The 24,663-nt window shown below is 33.9% G+C and overlaps 1 protein-coding gene across 14 annotated transcripts in view; it reads left to right on the top strand.

Annotated features, from left to right (window-relative positions):
• Positions 1 to 24,663, top strand: part of VPS13B (vacuolar protein sorting 13 homolog B) — an 805,543-nt gene that overhangs the window by 80,327 nt on the left and 700,553 nt on the right. For all 14 annotated transcript variants that reach the window (XR_009253621.1, XM_058699594.1, XM_058699595.1 and 11 more), the window contains 7 exons: positions 2,596 to 2,777; positions 6,902 to 7,076; positions 15,908 to 16,176; positions 21,162 to 21,257; positions 21,723 to 21,845; positions 22,320 to 22,457; positions 23,371 to 23,458. Coding sequence is in view for 13 of the 14 variants with exons in the window: in XM_058699594.1 (XP_058555577.1) it covers positions 2,596 to 2,777; positions 6,902 to 7,076; positions 15,908 to 16,176; positions 21,162 to 21,257; positions 21,723 to 21,845; positions 22,320 to 22,457; positions 23,371 to 23,458 (1,071 nt within the window). In the remaining variant the exon portion in view is untranslated. The remainder of the gene's footprint in view (positions 1 to 2,595; positions 2,778 to 6,901; positions 7,077 to 15,907; positions 16,177 to 21,161; positions 21,258 to 21,722; positions 21,846 to 22,319; positions 22,458 to 23,370; positions 23,459 to 24,663) is intronic.

Consider the following 24,663-nt stretch of genomic DNA (forward strand, 5'->3'; position numbering starts at 1 on the left):
AAACATTATAATGAGCAACTACCTCTGAATATTTAGAACATTTACAGTAGTTTACTCCCACCAATCTATTTTTCTCTATCCCATCCCCTTCCTTCCTCCTAGAGTTAACTGCTATATTAAATTTTATCATTTAATTGCTTACGAAGACTTGCGCTATAAAAAGGAATGAAGTACTGGTGTATGGTACTACATGGATGAACCTTGAAAATGTTCTAAGTGAAAGAAGTAGACAGAAGGTGGATATTGTATGATTCCACTTATATGAACTGCACAGAATAGGCAATTCTGTGTAGACAGAAAGTAGTTTAGTGACTGCTTCAGGATTGGGGAGTGGGAGGTCAAGGAGGGGTTTGGAGGAATTATAGCTCTAGGGTACAGAATTCCTTTTCTGACATGATGAAAAAGTTTTAAAAGTGATTGTGGTGATGGATTTGTAATATTGTCAATGTACTAAAGACTACTTTATTGTCACTGGAAATCGTTAATTTTGTGTTGTGTGAATTTTACCTCAATAAAAAAGTATCAGATGTGGATGTATACATAAATAATACATTACATGTATTTTTGAACTATGTAAAAACAGTGTGCTCTGTGTTGGGAGTTTGAGGTTTGAATAAAACCTCAAAGACTTCCTGTTTTCAGTGTTACGCTTTGCATATTTTTCCATATTGTTGCATGTAATTACAGAGCACTTATTTTTACTTGTGAATAATCTTCTACTTAGTCATGCCAAAGTTTAATTGTCTGTTCTCCTGATGATGGGCATTTGGGATATTTCCAGATTTTTACTGTTGCAAACAGTCCTGTTAGCAATCTTTGTACATACCTTTTCATGCACATGTATAAGCATTTCTTAAGGACATACACCGAGGAGTGGGTTTGTTAGATGGAAGGATTGCGAATTTCACATTTTCAAAATATTGCCAAATCATTTTCTAGAGTGCTCCAGAGTTACACAGACATAATTATTATGCCCATTTTACAGATTAAATTGCAGCACATTATCTAAAGTACCAGAACTAGAATTCATTTTGTAAAGTTTAAAAAAGGTAGTTGCTGTTAGTGTTTAAGAAAAGTATTGATTTCAAACTTAATAATATCCTTTGTCAGTGAATAATAATTTTCTAGAATACCCTTGAAATACGACCACTTTGTGTTCTTTTAGCGTAATAAACACGTGCACTCTTGAGTAAGGTTGCCAGAGTTTGAATGACAGCTCTGTTCTTTATAAACTAACATTAGACTGTTTCCCCTTACTGTGCCTCAGTTTTCACATCTTTTAAACAGAGGCATATAAGTATTAAAAGGTAACAGATGTAAAAGACTTAGTGTATTATCTAATAGCAAATACTCCATAAATCATTATCATGAAGAGAGGGAAGGAAATATCTAGCGGGTTTCTTTCATTTCTAGTTCTGTCAAAATTTCTTTAATTTGTGTACATGGATGTAATATCAGCAACTAAATCATTTATTTATATTCCATGTAAATTGAAATAATATGTAAGGTTTGGGTATTTTTTCAACTAACGTTTAAAATTCATTTGCTGATAAAACTTGACTATTTCCACACATGTGCATATTCTTTAGTTTTTACTTCTTAAAAACTTAAATCCAAAAAAAATTTAAAAGGTGAATTAGAGGTCACCACTAGAATATACTCAGAAGTAGTTTTATTAAAGAATGGACTCAAGCATATTTTACTGTTTTTGAAGATTCCCATGACCATAGCATGTGCACAGCTGCTAGCTTAAAATCACTGACCAAATAGATTTGGGCCTAACATTTACCTAGGAATTGCTTATTAGGAATAAACCTACTCATTTGCTAAAGGTTTCATTTTCTAGCTTGATACTTTATCAGCAGTTGTTTCATTTTTATTCTCTTGAAAACAAACTGTATACTGTTTGTAATTTGGTAATTTCTTCATGAGTTATTTAGAGCAGTGGTGTCCACTAGAATTTTCCGTGATGTTGGAAATGTTTTATATTTTTACAGTCTAGTATTGTAGTTACTAGCCACATGTGACTATTGAGCACTTAAAATGTGGCTAGTGTAGCTGAGGACCTGAAATGTTAGTTTTAGATAATTTTAATATATATATATAAATTTAAATCACATATCACTGGTGGCTACCATACCTGAGGGTGCAGGTTTAGAGAAGCTGTTAAGTTTTTTTGGTGTGAGATAGTAAATGAAATACAATTGCTCAGAATGTTTTTTTAAATTTGGTTTCTCCAGAATTTTATCTAAGTTATTTGGTATCTCACTGCAGATAGTGAAATGTAGCAAAATTTTTCATAAATTTTCTCTTAAACTTACAGTTAGACACCAAGCAAAATGGGGACAAGCTACTTCATTTCTTTGTATTTTATTTGATTCTTCATACTTAGAATGGGTACTGTTGTGCCTATTTCATAAGGTTGTTGGAGGATTTAAATAATAAACGAGAAATTCTTTGCATAGGTTCTGGCATCATGTATTAAATGCTGTGTTAATCTTATTTCTGCTATTATTTTTATTACCATTTGTACCAATAAATAGTTGCCTTTTTTCCCCTTTCCTTTTTAATTAAAATGTTTTCCTTTTCTTTTAGCAACTGATCTGGTGCTGAGAAAGGTTATCAATTTTTCTGACTGTACGGTTTGTCTGGATAAACGAAATGCTAGTGGTAAAATTGAATTTTACCAGGATCCTTTATTGTACAAATGTTCCTTCAGAACTCGTCTGCATTTCACATATGATAACCTAAATTCCAAGATGCCATCTGTTATTAAAGTAGGTGTTTCTTTTTCTAGTAGTTGAATTGCATGTCTTCCTTTTGGTTCTTGGTGTGCTAATTCATTGGTTCCTGTGTGTGCTAATTATTAATCTCAAAGGTATATACCAGTTTTTGTGAGAGTTTTATTTCTATTTATAGTTTTTATGTTATATTGTTTATTATACATTATAACTTTCTGCATTATGTGTTCTAGTAAAGGGATTTTGGGTACTTTCCCCCCTCTGTGACTATAGTTTCCTTTGTAGTTTGTCCAACTGTTTATTAGTGTTTTTCTCTTTTAAGTAGATAGAGGAGATCCTATGAAAAGTGTAATTTTAGTGGATGAATATCATTGTATTTTTCAATACTTATAATTTAATTAACGTTATCTCATAACTGTAGTTGTTACCCATCTTTCTTAGATAACTTTAAAAGGCTTAATGCTAACTTAATATCTTAGCTTATTGATTCAGGGAATTTTAGCTTTTCATGTATGGTTTCAAATGTTATTAAAATCTTACCATATAGGAATTTTTCAGGTTATGTCTTTTGATAAATGTGAAAATTTGTTCTCTAAGATATCAGAATATATTTTCAATGTGTATAGTTAAGTCTCTAAGTGTAAATCTTGTGTTCTTTAATTATATAACAGTTTTCTAAGTCTCTGTATATCAGTTTTTGAAAAAGAATTCCATTTGTGATCTTATTAGTAACTGCTACTGTTGAATGAATTTTCATTGTTGAGTTACATGCCTTTGAATACTAAAGTGCTGTAATGGAAAAGCTGGCCCTGAGTCTGAACACAGGTATTGACTACTGTTCCTGGTTGTGTATGACTGTAGAAATTATTGTTTTATATTTTTAAAAACATATAACTTTCTATTTTATGTAAATTTCCTATATTTATTCACAAAATCCACCTGTTTTTCTTTGGTAGTGTTTTAGTGATCAGTGTTTTACTTTTTTCCCCATTATATAGAGTGCACATTAATTTATTGAAATTCTGTTACTTTTTCTTTCTAGTTTTGAATTAGCATTTTGCCAACGATAAGCATAGAAGAGTATTGATTTAATGATATTGATGCCTGTGTCTCAGGTTAATGGGCTTACTTTCCTTCTTTTGTCTTGAATCTGTTAATAATGTTGGGGAATGTTACGGGTAAATTCAAGGTTTGAAAGCAAGTGATGGATACATGGATGCCTTATTGTTTAAAATAAATTTATTGATAATAGTACAAATGTAATTATACATTTTAGAATGTGGCTAAATTAGAGGAAAGTAAAAATAAGTTAACTTGGGGAAAACTTGGTGTTGGCATATAAAATTTATGTTCTCAAAATTGACTAGCCATGACATGTCATTGTAAAAAGCACCTTAATATAAATAAGTTTATTGACATGTGGTTTTTGACTCTGGAAATCACCAAATATGAGATACCATTATGCTCAACTGAAATAAGATTGAATTTTTTATTAATACCATTGTGATGTAAGAATTTGTCATTTTGAGTTAGACCTATCATTCTTGGAATTCCTTTTCCTAGGACGTATGTACTAAATGCACATGGTTAACCTCATTGATCATCTCAAAGAGCGAGTATTTCCCAGATTATTCCAGATACCCTAATTATTCATTTCAGGCTCTCATGTATATTTAAGTCATTTTGAATTTATTTATATTTTGGGTAGGCCTTTTATAATTTTTGTTGTGACAAATATGTCCTAGAGTTTGTGTCATATGAGATATGGATTATATAGGTATGTAATTTATTTAACATTTCCCGTTTTTGAAAATTTGCTTTTGAAAAAAATTTTTTAGAACAATGAAAGCCTGACGTAAATCTTTGACACATTTCTGATTAATTCTTTAGGAAATATTTTGGTTAGTTGCAAATATCTTCTTAATGAGCTTAAAAATTTTTTGAAGTTTATTGTGAGAGAGAAGGAGCACAAGTGGGAGAGGGGCAGATAGAGGGAGACAGAATCGCTAGCAGGCTCCATGCTGTCAGCACAGAACCCAATGCTGGGCTTGAATGCAGGAAACTGAGCTCATGACCTGATCTGAAACCAAGAGTCGGTCTCTTAACTGACTGAGCCACCCCAGCGCTCCTAGCTTAAATTTTTTTTAAGACCTGTGTTCTGTATTACAAAACTATTTGCAGATAAATTTAACTAGTGTATATATTCGTGAACATTAAGGAGGGTGCCTGTCCTTAAATATGATCATGTTAAAAACAGGACAACTTGTTAAACAAAATAAAATTTTTTAAAAAAATATTTTTTAACGTTTATTCACTTTTTGAGAGACAGAGACAGAGTGTCAGCAGGGCAGGAGCAGAGAGAGAGGGAGACACAGAATCTGAAGCAGGCTCCAGGCTCTGAGCTGTCAGCACAGAGCCCAATGTGGGGCTTGAACTCACGAACCAAGAGATCACGACCTGAGCCGAAGTTGGCCGCTTAACTGACTGAGCCACCTAGGTGCCCGAAGAAAATAGATTTTAATTAACGTTTGTCACTGGAGTTAGATTTTTAAAAATCTGTCCACTGGCCATTTGTTCTTTGAAAAATCCATTCAGGTGCTCTGGCCATTTTTCTTTCTTTCTTTTTTTTTTTTTTTTTTTTTTCTTTTTTTAGACGTTTGTTTATTTTTGAGACAGAGAGAGACAGAGCATGAACAGGGGAGGGTCAGAGAGAGAGGAAGACACAGAATCTGAAGCAGGCTCCAGGCTCGGAGCTGTCAGCACAGAGCCTGACGCGGGGCTCGAACTCAGGGACCGCGAGATCATGACCTGAGCCGAAGTTGGCTGCTTAACTGCCTGAGCTAACCAGGCACCCCTGGCCATTTTTCTATTAGTGATTAGTCTTACTGATTTAAAAGATATTTAGATCTATTGTATATAAAATATATAAAATACTGTATATATAAAACATTCACTAAAGCATATGCAGCATCTTATATATTTTAAAGGTATATTAGGTCTGTGTAATTTCATATATATATTATATATAAATATGAATATAAAGGATTGATTCTTTGTTACTGATTCTGCTAAGATGGCTTATCTCTGGTGCTATTGGTGCCATACAATAGTTTAGAAGGATGTGTTAGAGAAATTTCAAGCTTGGCAGGCCTGCACTGCATACTCTACCCTCCTGCTCCTAAGCCTTTTCTTACCTCTTCTTGGTCTGTTTGGTGTATGATTTTTAAGTCCATTTTAAGAAACCTGTACTCATATTTAAAAATAGTATTTTACAACTTTCTTCCTTTTCAAATACAATTTTTTGTGCCTTTAACTCCCAAAATATGATTACTAATACTTTTTCATGTTTTATAGACCCTCAAATATCAGTTAGTCAAAATTAACCTTCCAAGAGACTTTATGGCTTAATTGGTTTTATTCCATGTTTATAAAACAGGGAACCATTACACTGAGGCTATGTTTATATTCCATTAATGTCTTTCTATAAGAATAACTTTGATTGCTATATATTCTATTTGTTAGTAATTAATCTTGTTTATTTCTTATAATTCATGTTATACATTTTATGTCCTATTTAAATCTCTTAAAAATTTGTCTGGAAAAACTCTTCTGAGCATGTATGACACTTAGTTTTCCATTGGCAAAATTTTATTATTTTGATACTTCCATATTGTAATGTTAGTAATATTCCCCCTTAACAGAAGTTTTTAGGATGTGTATGTATTCTTTTGGTTAATAGAACTGGAAAGGGTGATTAAGGTTTTACTAAAGTGATATGAAACTTTTCCTGTTGATGTGACAGAAATCTCTGTGATTTTGTATTCTTCATATTGTAGAGTTGATATTTTGGTTCCTTAACTTTATTTCTGGAAAAATTATTTGAAAGTCTAGAGTGACCACATCTTTTCATTACCATTTCTATTTGTATTTATATAGTTTGGCTTAATACAGTTTCTACCTAAATTTTAGTGGTCATTACAGCAAAATTTGTTTTAATTTCTAAGATTTTAGAGTCAACTGTTTTAGCTTACATGTTGGAAATGTTTGGGACATTACTTTTTTCTTATGGTATTCTATTTTAGAACTTTTAACATTTACGTGTATTAATTACTTCCTTTGAACATGCTTTTTTGTTGATGTGTTTGTTTTTTCAAATATAGATTCATACTTTAGTAGAGAGTTTGAAACTTTCCATCACAGATCAACAACTGCCTATGTTTATCCGTATAATGCAACTTGGGATTGCTCTTTACTACGGGGAAATAGGCAATTTTAAAGATGGAGAAACAGAAGATCCTACCTGTCACAGTAAAGATATGTTAGGAAACATTACAGGTAAATCTAACAAGCTTTTTTTTGAACTATCGTTCGCATAGTGTTTTCACCATTATGAAACTTAAAAAAATAAAACATACCGAGTTGTGCAGTGTTCTAACATGATGGAATGATTTTATTTTGGTTGTTTGACACTACTTTGATTTTTTTTTTTTTTTTTTTACATACTGCATATTACTGTGATTTTCTTTTTTAAATGCTAACAAGTAAGTTTAATATTTCTAATAGGTATAAATGTTCAGAATGTATGTTATACAAAAAGTTAAGGTAGCACAATTCGTTGACATTTTCTAGTAAATTAGGGTATTGGTAATTTTTTGCAAAGGCTTACCAAGAGTTATAACAGAATTAGATATACTTAATTATAATATGTAATTCTGTTTAACAACTACAGTTATACTTAATTGATTCATTGGAAGGTTCCTAGCTAATTAATTGGAACCTTATTAATGGAGTATATATTTCATTGAAGGATACTAGTGGGTTAACTTCAGTTATTTAGTTCAATGTACTTTTACTGAAGCCTACTGAGTGTACTGAATATTGGTCATCTGGGAAAACACAGATAAAAAGGTGCGTTCTCTTCCTTTAAAATCTTAAGGTACAGTGGAGCAGACAGACATACGAATAGTTAGTTTAGTATGGTGTGGGAGAATGATAGGATGTTTAATTCAATAGAAGTATGAATGATCCGAAGAAAACAGATGTTGAAAAGAATCATTGACTTGGCATTGGGCTTGAGGCTCAGGAAAGATTTGGAGAATATAATTAATTGCCATAGTTTGGGCCTTTAGAAAAAGATATCGAAAACTTAGGAACAGGTAACCCAATTAAAAAGTGAGGAAAATACCTGAATAAACATTTATGCACAAAAGGTTTGCAAATGGCCAACAGGCACGTGCAAAGATGCTCACCCTCATTAGTCATGATGGGGAATGCAAGTCAAAATCACAGTGAGATAACACTTCAAGGTCAATAACATGACGTTAATCAAAAGACACAATAATAATAACCAGTGTTGGCAAGATTGTAGGGAAGTTTTATGTTGATTATGGGAATGTAAAATGGAATAGCTGCTTTGGAAAACAATCTAGTTCCTTAAAAACTTGAACATAGAGTTGCCACATGATCCATTGATGCCACTCGTAGGTTTTGTTTATATGCAAAAGAATTGATAACAAATGTCCACATAAAAACTCATATGTGAATTTTAATGGCAGCATTATTCATGATAACCAGAAAGTGAAACATCCTTCATGTCCATCAGCTGATGAATGGATAAACGATTGTGATATATCCATACACTAGACTATTACTCAGTTATACAAAAGAATGAAAAACTGATACATGCTGCAACATGATGAATTTTGAAAATATCATAAGTGAAAGCAACCAGTCAGAAAGGAACACATTGTATGATTCTATTTATATGAAACATCCATAATAGCCAAATCTGTAAAAGCAGAAAGTAGGTTTGGAGGAGGAGGGAATGGGGAGTGACTGCTAACGGGTAGAGGTATTCTTTTTGGAGTGATGAAAATGTTCTAAAATTAGATCGTGATGATGGTTGCCCAACTTTGTGATTTTACTAAAAAACCACTGAATTGTACATTTCTAAAGGCCAAATTTCATAGTATTTAAAATATAACTTATTAAGAATATCTGCTTAAAAGCTTAGGGAATAACTTAAAAGCTTAGGGAATAACATGAGTATATGTAGGTATAAATTATACGTTTATTTTACACTGGAGAGTGAATTCCTGTTAGACAATGAACTCCTGAAACAGGAACAGCATCTTATATCTAGAACAAAACCTAGCATCTAGAGGGTCCTCAGTTTTTTTCCAACATGCTATTATGACAAATTTCGAATATATAGAAAAGTTGAAAGAGGATTATACAGTGGACACCCATATATATACTCATTCTTGAGATTCTACACTTAATAGTTTGCTAAATTTGCTTTATCACATAGCTGTTCATCTAACCTTTCTCTTCATCAGTTCAACCAGTGTTTTTGATGCCTTTCAAAGTAACTTAGACATCAGTATACTTCACCCCTAGACTTCAGCATTGTATTGTTAACTAGCATTTATATTTCTTAATGGTTCTTTTAATTTTTTTGAAGGTGTAATTTGCAAAGTGAAATGCATAAATCTTTATTTTTAATGCTTGTTTTGGGGGGGAGAGAGAGAGAGAGAGCACATGTGTGTGGGGGTGGGGTGTGATGGGGGGAGGGGGACGGAGAATCTGAAGCTGGCTCTGTGCTTGAACTCACTAACTCTGTGATCATGACCTGAGCTGAAGTTGGACACTTAACCAACTGAGCCACCCAGGCATGCAAAATGTATAAATCTTAAGTATATTATTCAAGTTTTGTGAAATGTGTACACCTGTGTGATATATAATATCATTAAGGTAAAGATTATCAATATCTCTAAAAAGTTTTCTTTTGCTCCTTTATAATCATTTGCACACCCCCCCACTTTCACTCAGGCAAACACTGTTCTGAATTAAAAAATTTTTTTTTGCTAATTCTAGAATTTCATATAAATCAAATCATACAGTATAAACTCTTGTGAAAGGATTTCTTTCATTAAGCATAATATCCTTTTTTACTTTTTATTTATTTATTTTTTTTACTTAAGACTTTATTTTTTTGAGAAGTTTTAGGTTCACAGCAAAATCGAAGGGTAGGTAGAGATTTCCCATATACTCTCTGCACTCTAACATGCATAGCTTCCCACATTATCAACATCCCCTCCAGGGTGACACATGGTTCACTCTTTGTATTTTACATTCTATGGATTTTTGCAAATGTGTAATGGCATGTGTCCATCATTATGGTTTCATATATTTTCACTGTCTTGAAGGTACAATATTTTGGGGATTCATCTATGTTGTTGCATATATCAGTAGTTCTTTCCTTTTTATTGCTATATACATTCTATGGATATACCATAGTGTATTTTAGCCATTTTCCTGTTGATGGATATTTGGGCTATTTCCAGTTTTGGTTATTATAAGTAAAGCTGTCCTGGACATTCTTCTACAAGTTTCTTGTAGACATGTGCTATTCTTTGTTTTGTGTAGATATCTAACAGTGGAAGTATATGTTTAGGTTTCTTTCTTTTTTTTTTTAAAGAAAGTAATCAGGTTTTTTTTTTTTTTTTTTTTCTGAAATGTGTGCCATTTTGCATTCCCATCAGCATTGTATAAGATTTCCAATTGTTCCATATCTTTACCAGCATTTGGTGTTACCAGTCATTTTTTACTTGTTGCCAATGTGATGGATGTGGTTGTGATATCTCAATGTGGTTTTAATTTGCATTTCATTGATGAGCAATTATTTTGAAGTTTTTCAAGTAGTTATTGACTATTAATATATTTACCTTTTTGAAGAGTATGTTAGATATTGGCTTATTGTTAACTTTTATTTGGGTTTTGTTACTGATTTGTGATTTATTTTATATATTCTGAATTCAAATCCTTTGTCACATACATATTTTGGGAATATTTTTTGCCAGCCTGTGACTTGGCTAATTCATTTTTAATAGGTGTCTCTTGGGGCACCTGGGTGGCTCAGTCGGTTGAGCTTCCGACTTTGGCTTAGGTCATGATCTCATGGTCTGTGACTTGAGCCCCACCTTGGAGCCTGTTGGGCTCTGTGCTGACAGCTCAGAGCCTGGATCCTGCTTCCGATTCTGTGTCTCCCTCTCTTTCTGACCCTCCCCCGTTCATGCTCTGTCTCTCTCTGTTTCAAAAATAAACATTAAAACAAAATTTTAAATAGGTGTCTCTTGAGCAGAGTGTTTTTTTGTTTTAAGAATTTTTTTTTGATGATAATTTATTTTTGACAGAGCAAGAGTGGAGGAGGGGCTGGGGGGGGGGGTGGGTCACAGAGAATCCGAAGCAGGTTTTTTCACTGTCAACCCATAGCCCGATGCAGGTCTTGAAACTCAGATCATAACCTGAGCCAAAGGCAACTGAGCCACCAGGTGTGCCTTGAGCGGAGAGTTTTAAATTTTGATTAAATGTAAATTTCATATTTTCCTTTTTTAACTGTTCTGTCATCAAGAGGTGACTAGATTTTTCTTCTGTGTTAATAAAGGGAGAAAGCAACTTTAGTATTTGCTTGCAGAGTAGTAGAAATTAGTTTTCTCTTCTGTGTAAAGCAGGGATTATTTTATTGTGGGTGCTGTGGATTCCTCGGATACTCTGGTAAGCCTATGAACCTCTTAGAAGGTTTTAAGCATCTTGATTTTGATATGCCATGGTATCCTTTCTACATGTTACATTATGGTTTTTAGGTCTGTGGGTTTATAGTTTTCATATATACTTAGAAAAATTGTGGGCATTATTTCTTTAAAATTTTTTTTTTAAATGTTTATTTATTTTTGAGAGAAAGAAAGAGAGTGCAAGAAGGGGAGGGGCAGAGAGAGAGGGAGACACAGAATCCGAAGCAGGCTCCAGGCTCTCGGCTGTCAGTGTAGAGCCCGATGTGGAGCTCAAACTCACGAACCGTGAGATCATGACCTGAGCTGAAGTCTGACGCTTAACTGACTGAGCCACCCAGGTGCCCCCATTATTTCTTGAAATATGTTTTTCAGTTCTCCTCTTTCCTTTGGAGACAGTAATTACATGTCTATTAGGCTGCCTGAAGTTCAGCAGAGCTCTCTGATGGTCTGTTCATTTTTGTTCATTTACCTTTTATTTTGATTCATTATTGAGAGTTTCTATTTCTGTTCTAGTTCACTAATCTTGTGTATCTAATCTGCTATTAATCACATCTAACTTATATTTTATCTCAGATACTGCATTTTTCATCTCTGGATTGTTAAAACCTTTCATATTTCTCCTTGTTTACACTTTCTTAAATGTCTTTTTATTTATATAGCCATTTTAATGTCCGTGTTTACTAATGCTATGAACTGTATCATACCTAGGTCTTTTTCTAATGACTGACTTTTCCCCCCTCATCTGTGTTGTATTTTCTTACATCTTTGCATGCCTGTTAATTTTTAAATTAAAAACTTAAAAAAAATTTTTACTTATTTAATTAGAGAGAGAGCATGTGCGCAAACGAGCATGAGCAGGGGAAGGGCAGAGAGAATGGGAGAGAATCCCAATCTCCATACTCACTCGTGAACCGTGAAGTCATGACCTGAGCGGAAATCAAGAGTTGGACACCTAACCGACTGAACCACCCAGGTGCTCCATGTGCCTGGTAATTATTAATTGGATGCCAGACGTTGTAAATTTTATCTTGTTGGGTGCTGGATATATTTGTATGCTAGCAAAAAGTGAAGTTCCTTGGAAATAATTCACTTGGCTTGCTTTAAATGTTTTTGTTTTGTTTTGTTTTTGGTTTAAATGTTTTTTAGTTGAGATCAGAACCACCATTAGCTTGGGGCCAGTTTTGTCCCACTACTGCCACAATTTGCCTTTTGAGTTATTTCTTGATGTTTTTTTCTTTCTTCCTGCTGAGAACACAAACTATTCCCAATTTTGCGTTCAGTCTTGAGGATTATTTTCTTTGCTTTTTTCTTGTGGTTCTTTTCGTGGCCTCAGTAGTTCTTGCATGAACTGATTAATACTTAGCTGAAGACTGGAGTTGGACCCTCTGCAGGTATAAAGAGCTCGCTTGCTCACTCACTCTCTCTGAACAGGTCTTTCTTGTTTGGTACTCTGCCCTGCAAACTTAAGTCTCCCTGGACTCACTACTCTGTCTTCTCATCCGAGGAGACTACCGAGTTCTTGGATTTCCTCTTTCTTATCCCTGGTTTAGAAACTCTGTCGAGGTGGTATGGTGGCACAAACATACACCTCATTTTTCTTGTTTCCCATGTCTCAGGACTCACTGGCTAAACTGCCTGATACCTAGTTTTGAAAAATACTATTTCCTATGTTTTATCTTTTTTGTTTTTTTAACATGTGCTTCTATGTTAATACATTAATGACAGTTACAAGCAAGTCTAATAACTATCATAGTTTCCAAGGAGTAATGTGTGTAAATGGTATTTTGAGATAACTTCACAACTGTTACTTGATATATCTGATTTTTGTAGGGTTTACAATTGATGGCGATGCAGTTGTGATTTGTTACTTGTATTAATAATTAAACTCGCAACTGTGATTTGTTACTTTCATAATTAAACATGCTATATTTTAAATACTTAATATATTTTTTTCATTGAAATTCATGAAGTTCCTAAATTCTATCAAAAGGCCCAGATTAAGATGCACTGTTCTGGGGGCAGTCGGTTATGCATCTGGCTATTGATTTGGGCTCAGGTCATGATCTCACAGTTCGTTAGATTGAGCCCCCCGCATTGGTCTCCACACTGACAGCATGGAGCCTGCTTCTGATTCCGTCTCTCCCTTCCTCTGCCCTTCCCCCACTCACTTTCTCCCTCTTTCTCTCAAAATAACTAAATATGAAAAGAAAAAGATGCACTGTTCTGAAGGAAGAGAGTATTTTAGGAAATTCTAACCAGAGCTTAGGGAGATGCCTTTTTCATTTCAGGGCTCTAATTCATTCTTTTTGCAAAACAGCAAAGATTTGAAACTTCAGAACCATCTTTCATCAAAATCCCTCTTAATTTTTAATTCATATTAAGTATAAATTATAGTGGCTATTTTTCAGAGCTCTGTTAGTGATGTTTCTTTTGTTTCACAAGATCAAGCAGTGGATACTTCCTTTGTTTTAATCGTTTAGACAACACAGGTTGGGAGTTGACTCAACCTTGTCATTGCTAACGAGGTTGAGGTGACCTGACTTGTTTTATAACTGAGATGATATTCATTGATGATGACCAATTTGAGATCTTACCAGGGGCAGTTAATAACAGGCTTTATTCCTCAATAGAAACTGATAAAATAGGGGCGCCTGGGTGGCGCAGTCGGTTAAGCGTCCGACTTCAGCCAGGTCACGATCTCGCGGTCCGTGAGTTCGAGCCCCGCGTCAGGCTCTGGGCTGATGGCTCGGAGCCTGGAGCCTGTTTCCGATTCTGTGTCTCCCTCTCTCTCTGCCCCTCCCCCGTTCATGCTCTGTATCTCTCTGTCCCAAAAAAAATTAAAAAAAAAAAAAAAAAAAAACGTTGAAAAAAAAAGAAACTGATAAAATATTTATGGTTAAACAGCAAGATTATACAAAATATTTTCTGGATTGTACCTTTTATAATTTAAGTAAAATGGCTGTGGTACTGGATTTTAGATTCTTTAGTTACTACTTTAGTAAGTCTTTTCCTTCTCAGATGAATGAAGATAAATGGCCATGTTTCATAACCTGTAAGTATAATATGTTCCAAGAGTCTCCTGTCATAAGGATTAAAAAAGTTATGAAGTTATTCTAGCTAGAAAACTGACTAGAAATTCAGATTCAGTGGATCTATATGAAGATGGTATTTAATGGAGTGTGTGTTTTATAGATTTCTCACTGGACAGTAAATATGCTTGAATTATGCCATTAATTTTGTAAAAAGTGATTTTTCCCCCTAAATTGCATGATGATATGTGTTTTTTGTATTGTTAGGGTAACGGTGAGAGACTGGGATGGAGTTTGTCTTGATGAAAGTGGCATAATGGAGTGTTTGGAATTAAAAACAATTTTTTTTAATGTTTATTTTTGAGAGAGAGAGACAGAATGTGAGTGGGGGAGGGGCAGAGAGAACAGGAGACACAGAATCCAAAGCAGGCTCCAGGCTCTGATCTGTCAGCACAGAGCCTGATGCAGGCCTTAAACTCACCAACTGTGAGATCATGACCTGAGCCAAAGTCGGACGCTTTACTGACTGAGCCACCCAGGCAACCCTGGAGTGGTTGGGATTTAAATTCTTTGTCAATTTCTAACTACATGAAAGTTCTTTGCTATAATTTTTTCATATGTAGAATCAAAAAGATAATTTATGTTACCCACTAATAATCACCAACACTATCATTTTTTTTAATATCATAAGAATAATTCTATTATAGGGACACCTGGGTGGCTGAGTTGGTTAACCATCCAACTATGGATCTCAGCTTAGGTCTTGATCTCAGGGTCATGAGTTCAAGATCTGCATGAAGCCTACTTAAAAAAAATAAAGAATAATTATAATACTTTGCTCTTAGGGATAATTGTTTTTTGGGGGGGAGTTTGCATTTTTTTTTTCTTTGAGAGAGCATGAGGGGGGGAGGGGGCAAAGAGGAGGGAGGGAGGGGGCAAAGAAAAGGGAGGGAAGGAGGAAGGGGGAGAGAGAGAGAAGGAGAAAGACTAAGCAGACTTTATGCTCAGTGCAGAGCCTGATGAAGGGCTTGATCCCATGCCCCAGGGATCATGACCTGAGCTGAAATCAAGAGTTGGGCCCTCAACCAACTGAGCCACTCAGGTGCCCTGGGGTGGGGGATGCATTTTGCCTAGGAGTGCTTGACATTTTTTTTATTGGGTGCATCAGAAAATAAAGAACTTTTCTTAGATATTTCTGATACTACGTTTCTGAGAAAACTCAGTTTCTTAGCACCTTATTTTTGGAAGGTAGTTGTTAATGGAATGCTAAAGAATGAATTTATTCTTTGTATTTATCAGGTCATTTAAAATTATGTTATAAACTACTCCCCATATAACATTAATTGTGGACTCTGTAAGGGGATTAACGTAGTACAACATATAAAAACTTGAAAGTAGTAATGCTAAATTACTGGCTTCAAATAATAATAGCCAGTGTATAATTTGTTCATACTTTATATTTCAAAACAAGGATATGGAAGAAATATTTTTATAGAATTTATATTCCTAATTTCCCTTTTAGTCAAATCCTCTTGATTTATTTAAAATGACTTTATTTTGCTAGGTGTTGAAGATGAAACAAGAATAGATGTGCAGTATCCTGCTCAGTACAAAGGCCAAGAGCTGTATTCACAGCAAGAGGATGAGCAGCCACAGGGATGGGTGTCTTGGGCCTGGTCATTTGTGCCTGCAATTGTGAGTTATGATGATAATGAGGAAGACTTCCTTGGGAATGATCCTACATCAGCCATGCATCAGCAAAAAGCACAGACTTTGAAGGATCCTATTGTGTCTATAGGATTTTATTGCACAAAGGCAACTGTAACTTTCAAAGTAGGTTTCCTTTTTCTTGCTGTTTGTATTTCTTTCATCTTTAATGCATAAATTTTGATTTCTGGAAAGAATCTAGTTGAAAGTTTGTTTTACACTTAGTAGATGTAAGATAGTCTAGCAATCCTTACTTCATAAAATTATTTCCTCTCTAGAGTTCAGATTAGAAGTTTGGTCTGGGTATATAAATTTCAGAAGATTTTGTTAAGACTAGAATCAGTGTAGATATAAAAAAGGAAAGGTTCTAGGGCCAAACTCTGGGGCACTGTGGTGTTAAGTATTTGGAAAGAAGAGGCAAAAATAGTGTGGGAAACTGAAAATAAGTTAGGCAGAAAACCAAGAGTGTCTGTCTGGAAGCTGAGTGCCATAAATGTTTTAAAGTTGACAGAGTAGGTCATTTGTGAGAATGGATCATTAGATTTGGCATTGTGGGAATTGTTGGTGATCTTGAATAGAGCAGTGATTTGACACTGGCAGAATCTTAGTTGGAGCTGGCTGAAAGCAAATGGGAACACTGGTGGGAATGTAAAATGGTATAGTTGCTGTGGAAAATAGTTTGGTGGTTCCTCAAAAAGTTAAACATAGAGTTATATGACTCAGCAATTCCATTCCTAGGTATATAGTCAAAACTGTACTCAAACAAATAGACATACATGAATGTTCATGAAAACATTATTCACAATGGGCAAAAGGTTGAACCAACCTGAGGTCCCTGGCTCGCTTGGTTGGGAGAGCATGAGGCTCTTGAGTTTGGAGTTGTGGGTTTGAGCCCGACATTGGGTGTAGAGATTACTTAAAATAAAACAAAAATCCTAGAAAAATAGTTGAAACAACCCAAATGTTTATCAGTGAGTGAAAGAATAATAGCCTTTTCAGAAGATTGTGGATATTCTATTTTGGTAGTATACTAAACTCAGCAAGTGGTAGTTTTTAAAAAAGGCTACTTTGAAAAGGTATCTCCAGCTCTTGGAAATTGCCTGGTATATATTGAACAAGTAAATAAATTTATCCATCCTACGTATCTCCTCGTCTGCTTTCCATCTTCCAAAATTTTGGGATTCTTTTTTAGATTATACTTCTTCAGTTTTATTTGTCTTTGTTGGTTTATTGTGGAGGCATTTTTCTGAAGGAGGTAAACACCTGTGTTCAACCTGTGACGTTGTATTCCAGGTAACTTGTTAGATACTGGAAGTGTTGCACAGAAAAAAAAATCAAGTTTTTGCTTCATGGTGTTTTTAATTTGACTTGTTGTTTAACTACTGAAGTATCTTGCTATGCAATTTATAACTACAGCAGATGGTAGATAAAAATATTTAATTTTTTTAATTAAAAAAAATTTTTTTTAATGTTTTTTTTAAAATTTATTTTTGAGAGAGAGAGAGAAAGAGAGAGTACGAGTGGGGTAAGGGCAGAGAGAGAGGGAGACACAGAATCTGAAGCAGGCTCCAGGCTCTGAGCTGTCAGCACAGAGCCCAACATGGGGCTCAAACTCGTGAACTGAGAGATCATGACCTGAGCCGAAGTCGGACGCTCAACTGACTGAACCACCCAGGTGCCCCTAGATAAAAATATTTTAAACAGTCTTTAAAGACTTTTCTAATTAAAAGCATTAAGTATTTTCTAATATGACAAACCCTGAAAAATGTAGAAAGTGAGTTTTAACAAAATTTGAGCTTAATTGGTTTAAAAGATTTTTTTTTGGTAATAAAATTTGGGGCAAAAATGGTAAAAGAGCTGTGCTATTTTGACATCATTTTTTTCTGAATTCTTCTAGGGAACACATTTTTTTTATTAATTTCACAATTAAAATTCACTGATACAGCTTTGAAAGGGACTATGCATCAGTCTGTAAAATTAAAAATAAAACAATAAAATCTTTAAAATATATAATAAAAAAGCCACTGTTGCCAGCAATTATTACATATATTGTCAGTTTTATTTTTTTAGTTTATTAAAATTTTTTAATTATATGATCATCTCTGCTTTTAATAGATGTTTTGGCAACAACTGTAATTGCATTATTTGTAAGTATAAATATTCAAGCTTAAGTTCTAAAAGATACATAAACATATCTTAGTAACAGCAGCATGAATGAACTATTTAGAGAACTTACATTATACTTATAGTTTTTAGTGGTATAATTGTTTTTTGAGTATAGTTGAAACACAATGTTACATTAGTTTGAGGTGTACAATGAAATGAATCCACATCTCTCTACACATCTGTATACATTATGGTATGCTCACCACAAGTCTAGCTACCAAATATCACCATGCAATGCTATTACAGTATCATTGACTATATTCCCTATGGTGTACCTTTTATATTCCCTTGACTTAATTCGTTCTGTAACCAGAACCCTGTATATTTCAATCTCCTCCATCCATTTTGCTCATCGCCTCCCCTCGCCAAGCCCCTCCCCTCTGACAACTGTCAGTTTGTTTTCTATATTTATGGTCTGATTCTTCTTATTGTTTGTTCATTTGTCTTGGTTTAAAATAATTTTTTTAATGTTTATTTATTTTTGAGGGAGATACAGAGCAGCATGAGCAGGGGAGAAGCAGAGAGAGAGAGGGAGACACAGAATCCGAAACAGGCTCCAGGCTCTGAACTGTCAGCATACAGTCTGACCTGGGGCTTGAACTCATGAACTGTGAGATCATGACCTGAGCCCAAGTCAGGTGCTTAGCCAACTGAGCCACCCAGGTGCCCCATTTGTTTTCGTTTTTAAATTCCACATATTTGTGAAAGCATATGTTTATTGCCAGTTTTAGATGATAAAAAAGTTACTTTTAATCTAAGTTTGTGAGGGAAGTTAGGGATTGCTAGCAAAAGTTCTATCTTTTCTGGTGAGTTTTGTTTATTTACTTTTAAATTTGAAATTATTCTGGTATATTTCTCTTCATTGATAGGAAGAATTGTATTAAACTGAGTCAGAATAGTTTGTATTTATATACAAAACTTTTATAGACTTTTGGGGCAGTACTTGTCATTAGTTAATACATTTAAAATTTTTTTCGAACATTTATGTCTCTAAGGTTTCTCTAAGGGAAATCCGTTGATATTTAGGAGGAAAACATTAGAGTTCATTGTTCAGCTTGGACTTAAAGAATGTATGGAATTAATTTGTGGTTCATATTTTGGTCAGAAAATAAGGTCGTGTTTCTACATTAGCATTCTGAACAGTTGATACGTATCCAACAAAAATCATGCCAAATTAAATGTAGCGTTTTAAAAATCACATTGAAAATTGTTCTTGTAATGTTTGAGTCCTTTTAATCAATTAATTGCTTTTTCTCTACAATAATTGTAGACAGCTGAAGGGTGATCAAGTTTAAAATACTGACTTTACTTGAGTATTTCATAGAATTGTACTTTAAAATAACGACATTGTGTATACTAGTTCTAGAAGCATCTAAGAAATAAGGGCTCATATGTAATAAACTCTTTGCTATTAAGAAATGAGAATAAGTAGTTGATTTTAAGTATAAAGAAGTTATCATGCTTAAAATAACTTTTTGGTTTAGTAAGTTCTATTTGACCAAAGTTAAATATTGTTTTTGTAACTTATTTTTTTTAATGTTTGTTTTTGAGAGAGAGAGAGAGCAAGCAAGTGCGTGCATGAGCTCGAGCCAGGTAGGGGCAGAGAGAGAGGGAGACACAGAATCTGAAGCAGGCTCCAGGCTGGGCCTGTCAGCACAGAGCCCGTCGTGGGGCTCAAACTCATAAACTGCGAGATGATGACCTGAACTGAAGTTGGGCGCTTAACTGAGGTGCCCCCGTTTGAAAAATCCATCCACTGCATAGGAGTTTAAGGAAGGGTCTCATTAGCAAACATGGCAGAATACCTTTAAAAAAATAAAAACTTTAGGGGCACCTGGGTGGCTCAGTCAGTTAAGTGTCCGACTTCAGCTCAGGTCATGATCTCGGTTTGTGAGTTCAAGCCCTGCGTTTGGCTCTGTGCTGACAGCTCAGAGCCTGGAGCCTGCTTCAGATTCTGTCTCTGCCTCTCTCTCTGCCCCTTCCTCGCACATGTTATGTCTCTGTTTCTCAAAAATAAGTAAACATTAAAAAAAAAATTAAAAAAAACCCCTTTATTTTAGAACAGTTTTATATTTGCAGAAAACTTGCAAAATACAGAGAGTTCACATATACTCATTACTCAGTTTCCCTATTAACATCTTATGCTATCATAGTACATTTGTCAAAACTAGGAAGCCAACACTGGGGCATTACTGTTAAATTCCAGAGTTTAATCGCATTTTATAAAGTTGTTTTCTGTAACATGATCCAAACCAGGATACTATACTGCATTCAGAAAAGTACCTTTGGAAGATAATTTATCTCGTTTTTGGATACATACAAGTAATGTCTTGTAAGCTTCAGGGGTGCAAGAGTTGTTGTTTTGGCAGCATCTTGATTAGTACTTGTTACCCAGCTGTCACCCATTAAGTGTTTGCATCACTGAATGAGTCTGAGACATTCTATGAGACACAAACGTTGAAAGTAAACACCCACGAACCTACTTCCCTCACAGAATTAGAATAAGTTTTGTTGAATCTCTTTGTGTCTGTTCATAATTTCCTTTTTGATGGAAACTTTGGGAGAAATTTTGTAAATGATTGAACTAAACCTGGTTGAATGTATATTGAATTGAGGTTAAAATACATAAAATTTTTCGCAGAATGTATGAATAGTTATATAACTATGGGACTTATACACAACTTTACCTTTTCAAGCAATATTGTTAAAGAAGTTAAATAAAATAAGATGGCATTAAATTCTCTATGTGAGTTTAGACTCGCATTTTCAACCTTTATACCATGGATAATCTGTCACAGCTGTTTTTGTTGCACCTGTTTTCCTGCTTAATAATTAAATTTCCTGAATCTTAAAATTGGCCCTGTTTCCATCAATTCATCATAATAATGACAGCTTATTGCTTTCCTAATACTAATTTTACTTAATATTCTTACATTGTTTCTTAGCTCACTGAAATGCAAGCTGAGAGTAGTTATTATAGCCCTCAGAAAGTTAAATCTAAAGAAGTATTGTGTTGGGAACAAGAAGGAACTACAGTTGAGGTAATCTTTCAACATTGAACATATATTTTTAAAACTTTTTGAATGGCCTTTAATGTTTAATAAATGCAAGCTTTTATCATAAGTGGTATGTTTAAAGTACATTTATGGTTTTATAATTCTATTTTAGTCATCAGTAGTATTGGTTGAAATATTTAACAAAGATTTTATTGTAATATGGAATGTTAATTTATCCTTTCATTTTCTTCATTTAACTTGTGTGAGCTCATATATATGTGTAGATTAATGTTCGTAAGGTGCCAGTCATTGAGGATACAAAGATTTGAGGATACAGAGACAAGTAAGATATTTCTTAATAGGGTTATGATCTGAGGAGAATAAATTTGCAAAGGCCATAATCCTAAAGAAGTTGTTTTTCCTAATTTAGAAGTTTTACAAGAAAAGCCTATATATAACATTTTTATGAAATTCAAATTCTTGGTTCTAATGTTTCCTTCTCTCTTATAGGCCCTTATGATGGGAGAGCCTTTTTTTGATTGCCAGATTGGTTTTGTTGGTTGCAGAGCCATGTGCCTTAAAGGAATTATGGGTGTTAAAGATTTTGAAGAGAATATGAATAGAAGTGAAACTGTAAGTCAAATTCTCCCTTTCCTCCCTCCTCCTCCTCCTTCTTCTTTTTGGATAAAAGACAGGGATAATGAAGTGCTTATTGAAGTGTTTAACCATACCAAAAAATCTGTTAGACTACATATATCTTTGGCTTAAAAGAGGAACTTTACTGTTTTCCCCTATAAGAAATTATAGAGCTCAGGGGAATTTAGAAAGTTGGTAGCACTTAACACCTGGACAGTAGTTCCAAATACTTTTCAATTCATAAATGTTTCTTCTTTCTTGTTTATGGCAGCCACTTGGAGTTCCTTTTTGGTTTGTTAAAATGTTCTTTGCCAATATAGGCAGTGAAAAATGGAGACAACGTTCCTTGTCTTTTTATAGGACTTCAAGTTGTAGTGACTACTAAATGGGTATTATAAAACCAAGGTTTTATTTTCTTTAGCAGTTCAATGATTTTTCCTCCTGTTAAGAAATTTTTGTATTTATTTTCAGGAAGCCTGTTTCTTCATTTGTGGTGAAAATTTGAGTATGAAAGGTTTGACATACCTCACAAACTCATTGTTTGATTACCGAAGTCCAGAAAATAATGGTACTCGTGCAGAATTCATCTTGGATGCAGCCCATCATAAGGTTAGAGAGTATATAGTTGAGCCAGTTTCTAGGCTCTGTTAGGGCGGATGCTTTGTGTGAATAGTTGGGATTGCCATTTTTCTTCTCAAGTAATATATTCTAAATGATGGTTGTTCATTGAAACATTTAGAGTATTTTTGTCCAGTTTCTACATCTAGAAAAGTTTAAAGAGTGCCAAAGATCTCTACTTATATATAGTATGTAGCCAGTTAGTTGGTTTATCCATTCTCTAAAGTTAAGATAGTCATGGAGGAAACTTGTAGCGTTGTCTTCTAATGTTAGTTCCTCTGTGTAGGGGATAAATGGGAAGAGATGAAGAATTTCACGTTTTACTATGTATGTAATCTTAGTGTTATTTGAATTTTTCATATAAAATCCGTGTACTTCTATGGAATAAATTTAAACATTCAAAAAAAGGTTACCTGAAGGTTAATATAATAGAATAAATAAAATATATTTTAACTCTTTTTGCTATGTTTACTTTTATAAAGAATTTAATTTTAATCTGCATACTTACATACATTATACATATTTTAGTATATCTTTAGTATTTAAGTTTCATTTAAGTGTACTGGATTATTTAAGGATTAAATATATTTGAGGGTATATATATTATTAGACAGTTTTGTGATGTTGATAAAGGTCAAGGGTATACTATCCTATTCCATTACAGGTGTTCATTAACCAGACATTGATAAAGTGTTCAAAAGGTCTAGTAGAATTATGGATGTCCTGTTGTAGAGTTAACATTACCTTTCTTAGAAGTGAATCCTTTGGCTAGCCTCTGTTGTTTTGGTAATTCTTTGATTTGATACACATTCTGTGTAAGGATGTGTGTCTGATTCTTGACCTGTTAGGTTTTAAACTCAACTTCTATACAATGTGTGTTCTATTTGCTTTTCTTTGTTGGCAGGAGACATACACTGAGATAGCTGGAATGCAAAGGTTTGGGGCTTTTTACATGGATTACCTGTATACAATGGAGAACATCAGTGGCAAAGGTACTAGTTTCTTTCCTTTACATTTGCTTTTCTTTGAACAAGAGAAACAAAAGACTCTTCAGAATCAGTTGGTCCTTGACTGGTTGTCATCTATTACATCAGATTTACCTTCTGTTACTTTGGGGAATGGTGTAATTTTAATATCATGTTAGAATTTGCTTAGACCCTGAGATTTTTAATCCTTTCTTATATATAACCAACTGAATTTATATAACCAACTAGATTTAGTTCTATTATGTACCAAGTACTAAAATTTTGATACATCAAATTTCATATTGTATTAAGTTGTCCAAAAGCATAAACATTTCCCTTTAGGTATTAAATACATTTTGAAGGTTATGTAGATCTTATTTAAAAAAACTGTTATTTCAAGCAGAGTAGTGGAAATAAATGCTTCTGGAGACTGTGGATACATAGTATTTTATTATATGTTTTATTTTTATTAGCAAATGATGTTTTTAAAAGTTTAACTGATATTTTATGTGCTTGTCAATATACTATATTGTGCTTATTCTATTTTCATATTGAAAGCTTAGCGAAAATACGTTCATTTCTTTGTAATTTTTCATATGTTAATAATTGATTCTGTATGTTAGGTGATGAGTTAGATATAGTGAATGCTAAGAAGACCAAAGCGTTTCTCAAGAAACCAATAGGTGGTGTTTATGAACTTAAGCGATTATAGTATACAGCACGTTAAGAACAGTAGTATAAATGGAGAGCTAAGAGAGGTCTAGGTCAGAAAGTGACTATTTTTATGTGTGGGGTTAAAGACTTCACAGAGAAGTTGATCTTGAAGGATCTTGAAGTTTTGTTAGATGGAAACGTAAGGAAAGAGCAGTAATTTTCTGCTTCCTCTTTTTGTAAGGGATTTCTAAATGTTGTTCTCATTGATAAACCTTGGATTTACTTTTTTCCCTAAACTCTTTCCTGAAGTTATTTTATTCTTTTCCATGGATCCAAGTACCTTTTATGTGTTCATGCACATATTTGTAATTTTAGTTTAAACTTCTTTCAGTTTAGAATTAAATATCCAATGCATACGTGGCATTTTTACTTCTTTATGTGTCTCACAAATACTTCAAAAGTGAATACATTCAAATGGAATTATTAAAATCCCTATGACCACCTACTGCTTCTCTTTTAGTTTCAATCTTGGAACATTGTTCTATCTTCTGGTACCTCAAGCCAGAAACCTAGGGATC

This window comes from Neofelis nebulosa, chromosome 14 (assembly GCF_028018385.1).
Source record: "Neofelis nebulosa isolate mNeoNeb1 chromosome 14, mNeoNeb1.pri, whole genome shotgun sequence".
NCBI lineage: Eukaryota > Metazoa > Chordata > Mammalia > Carnivora > Felidae > Neofelis > Neofelis nebulosa.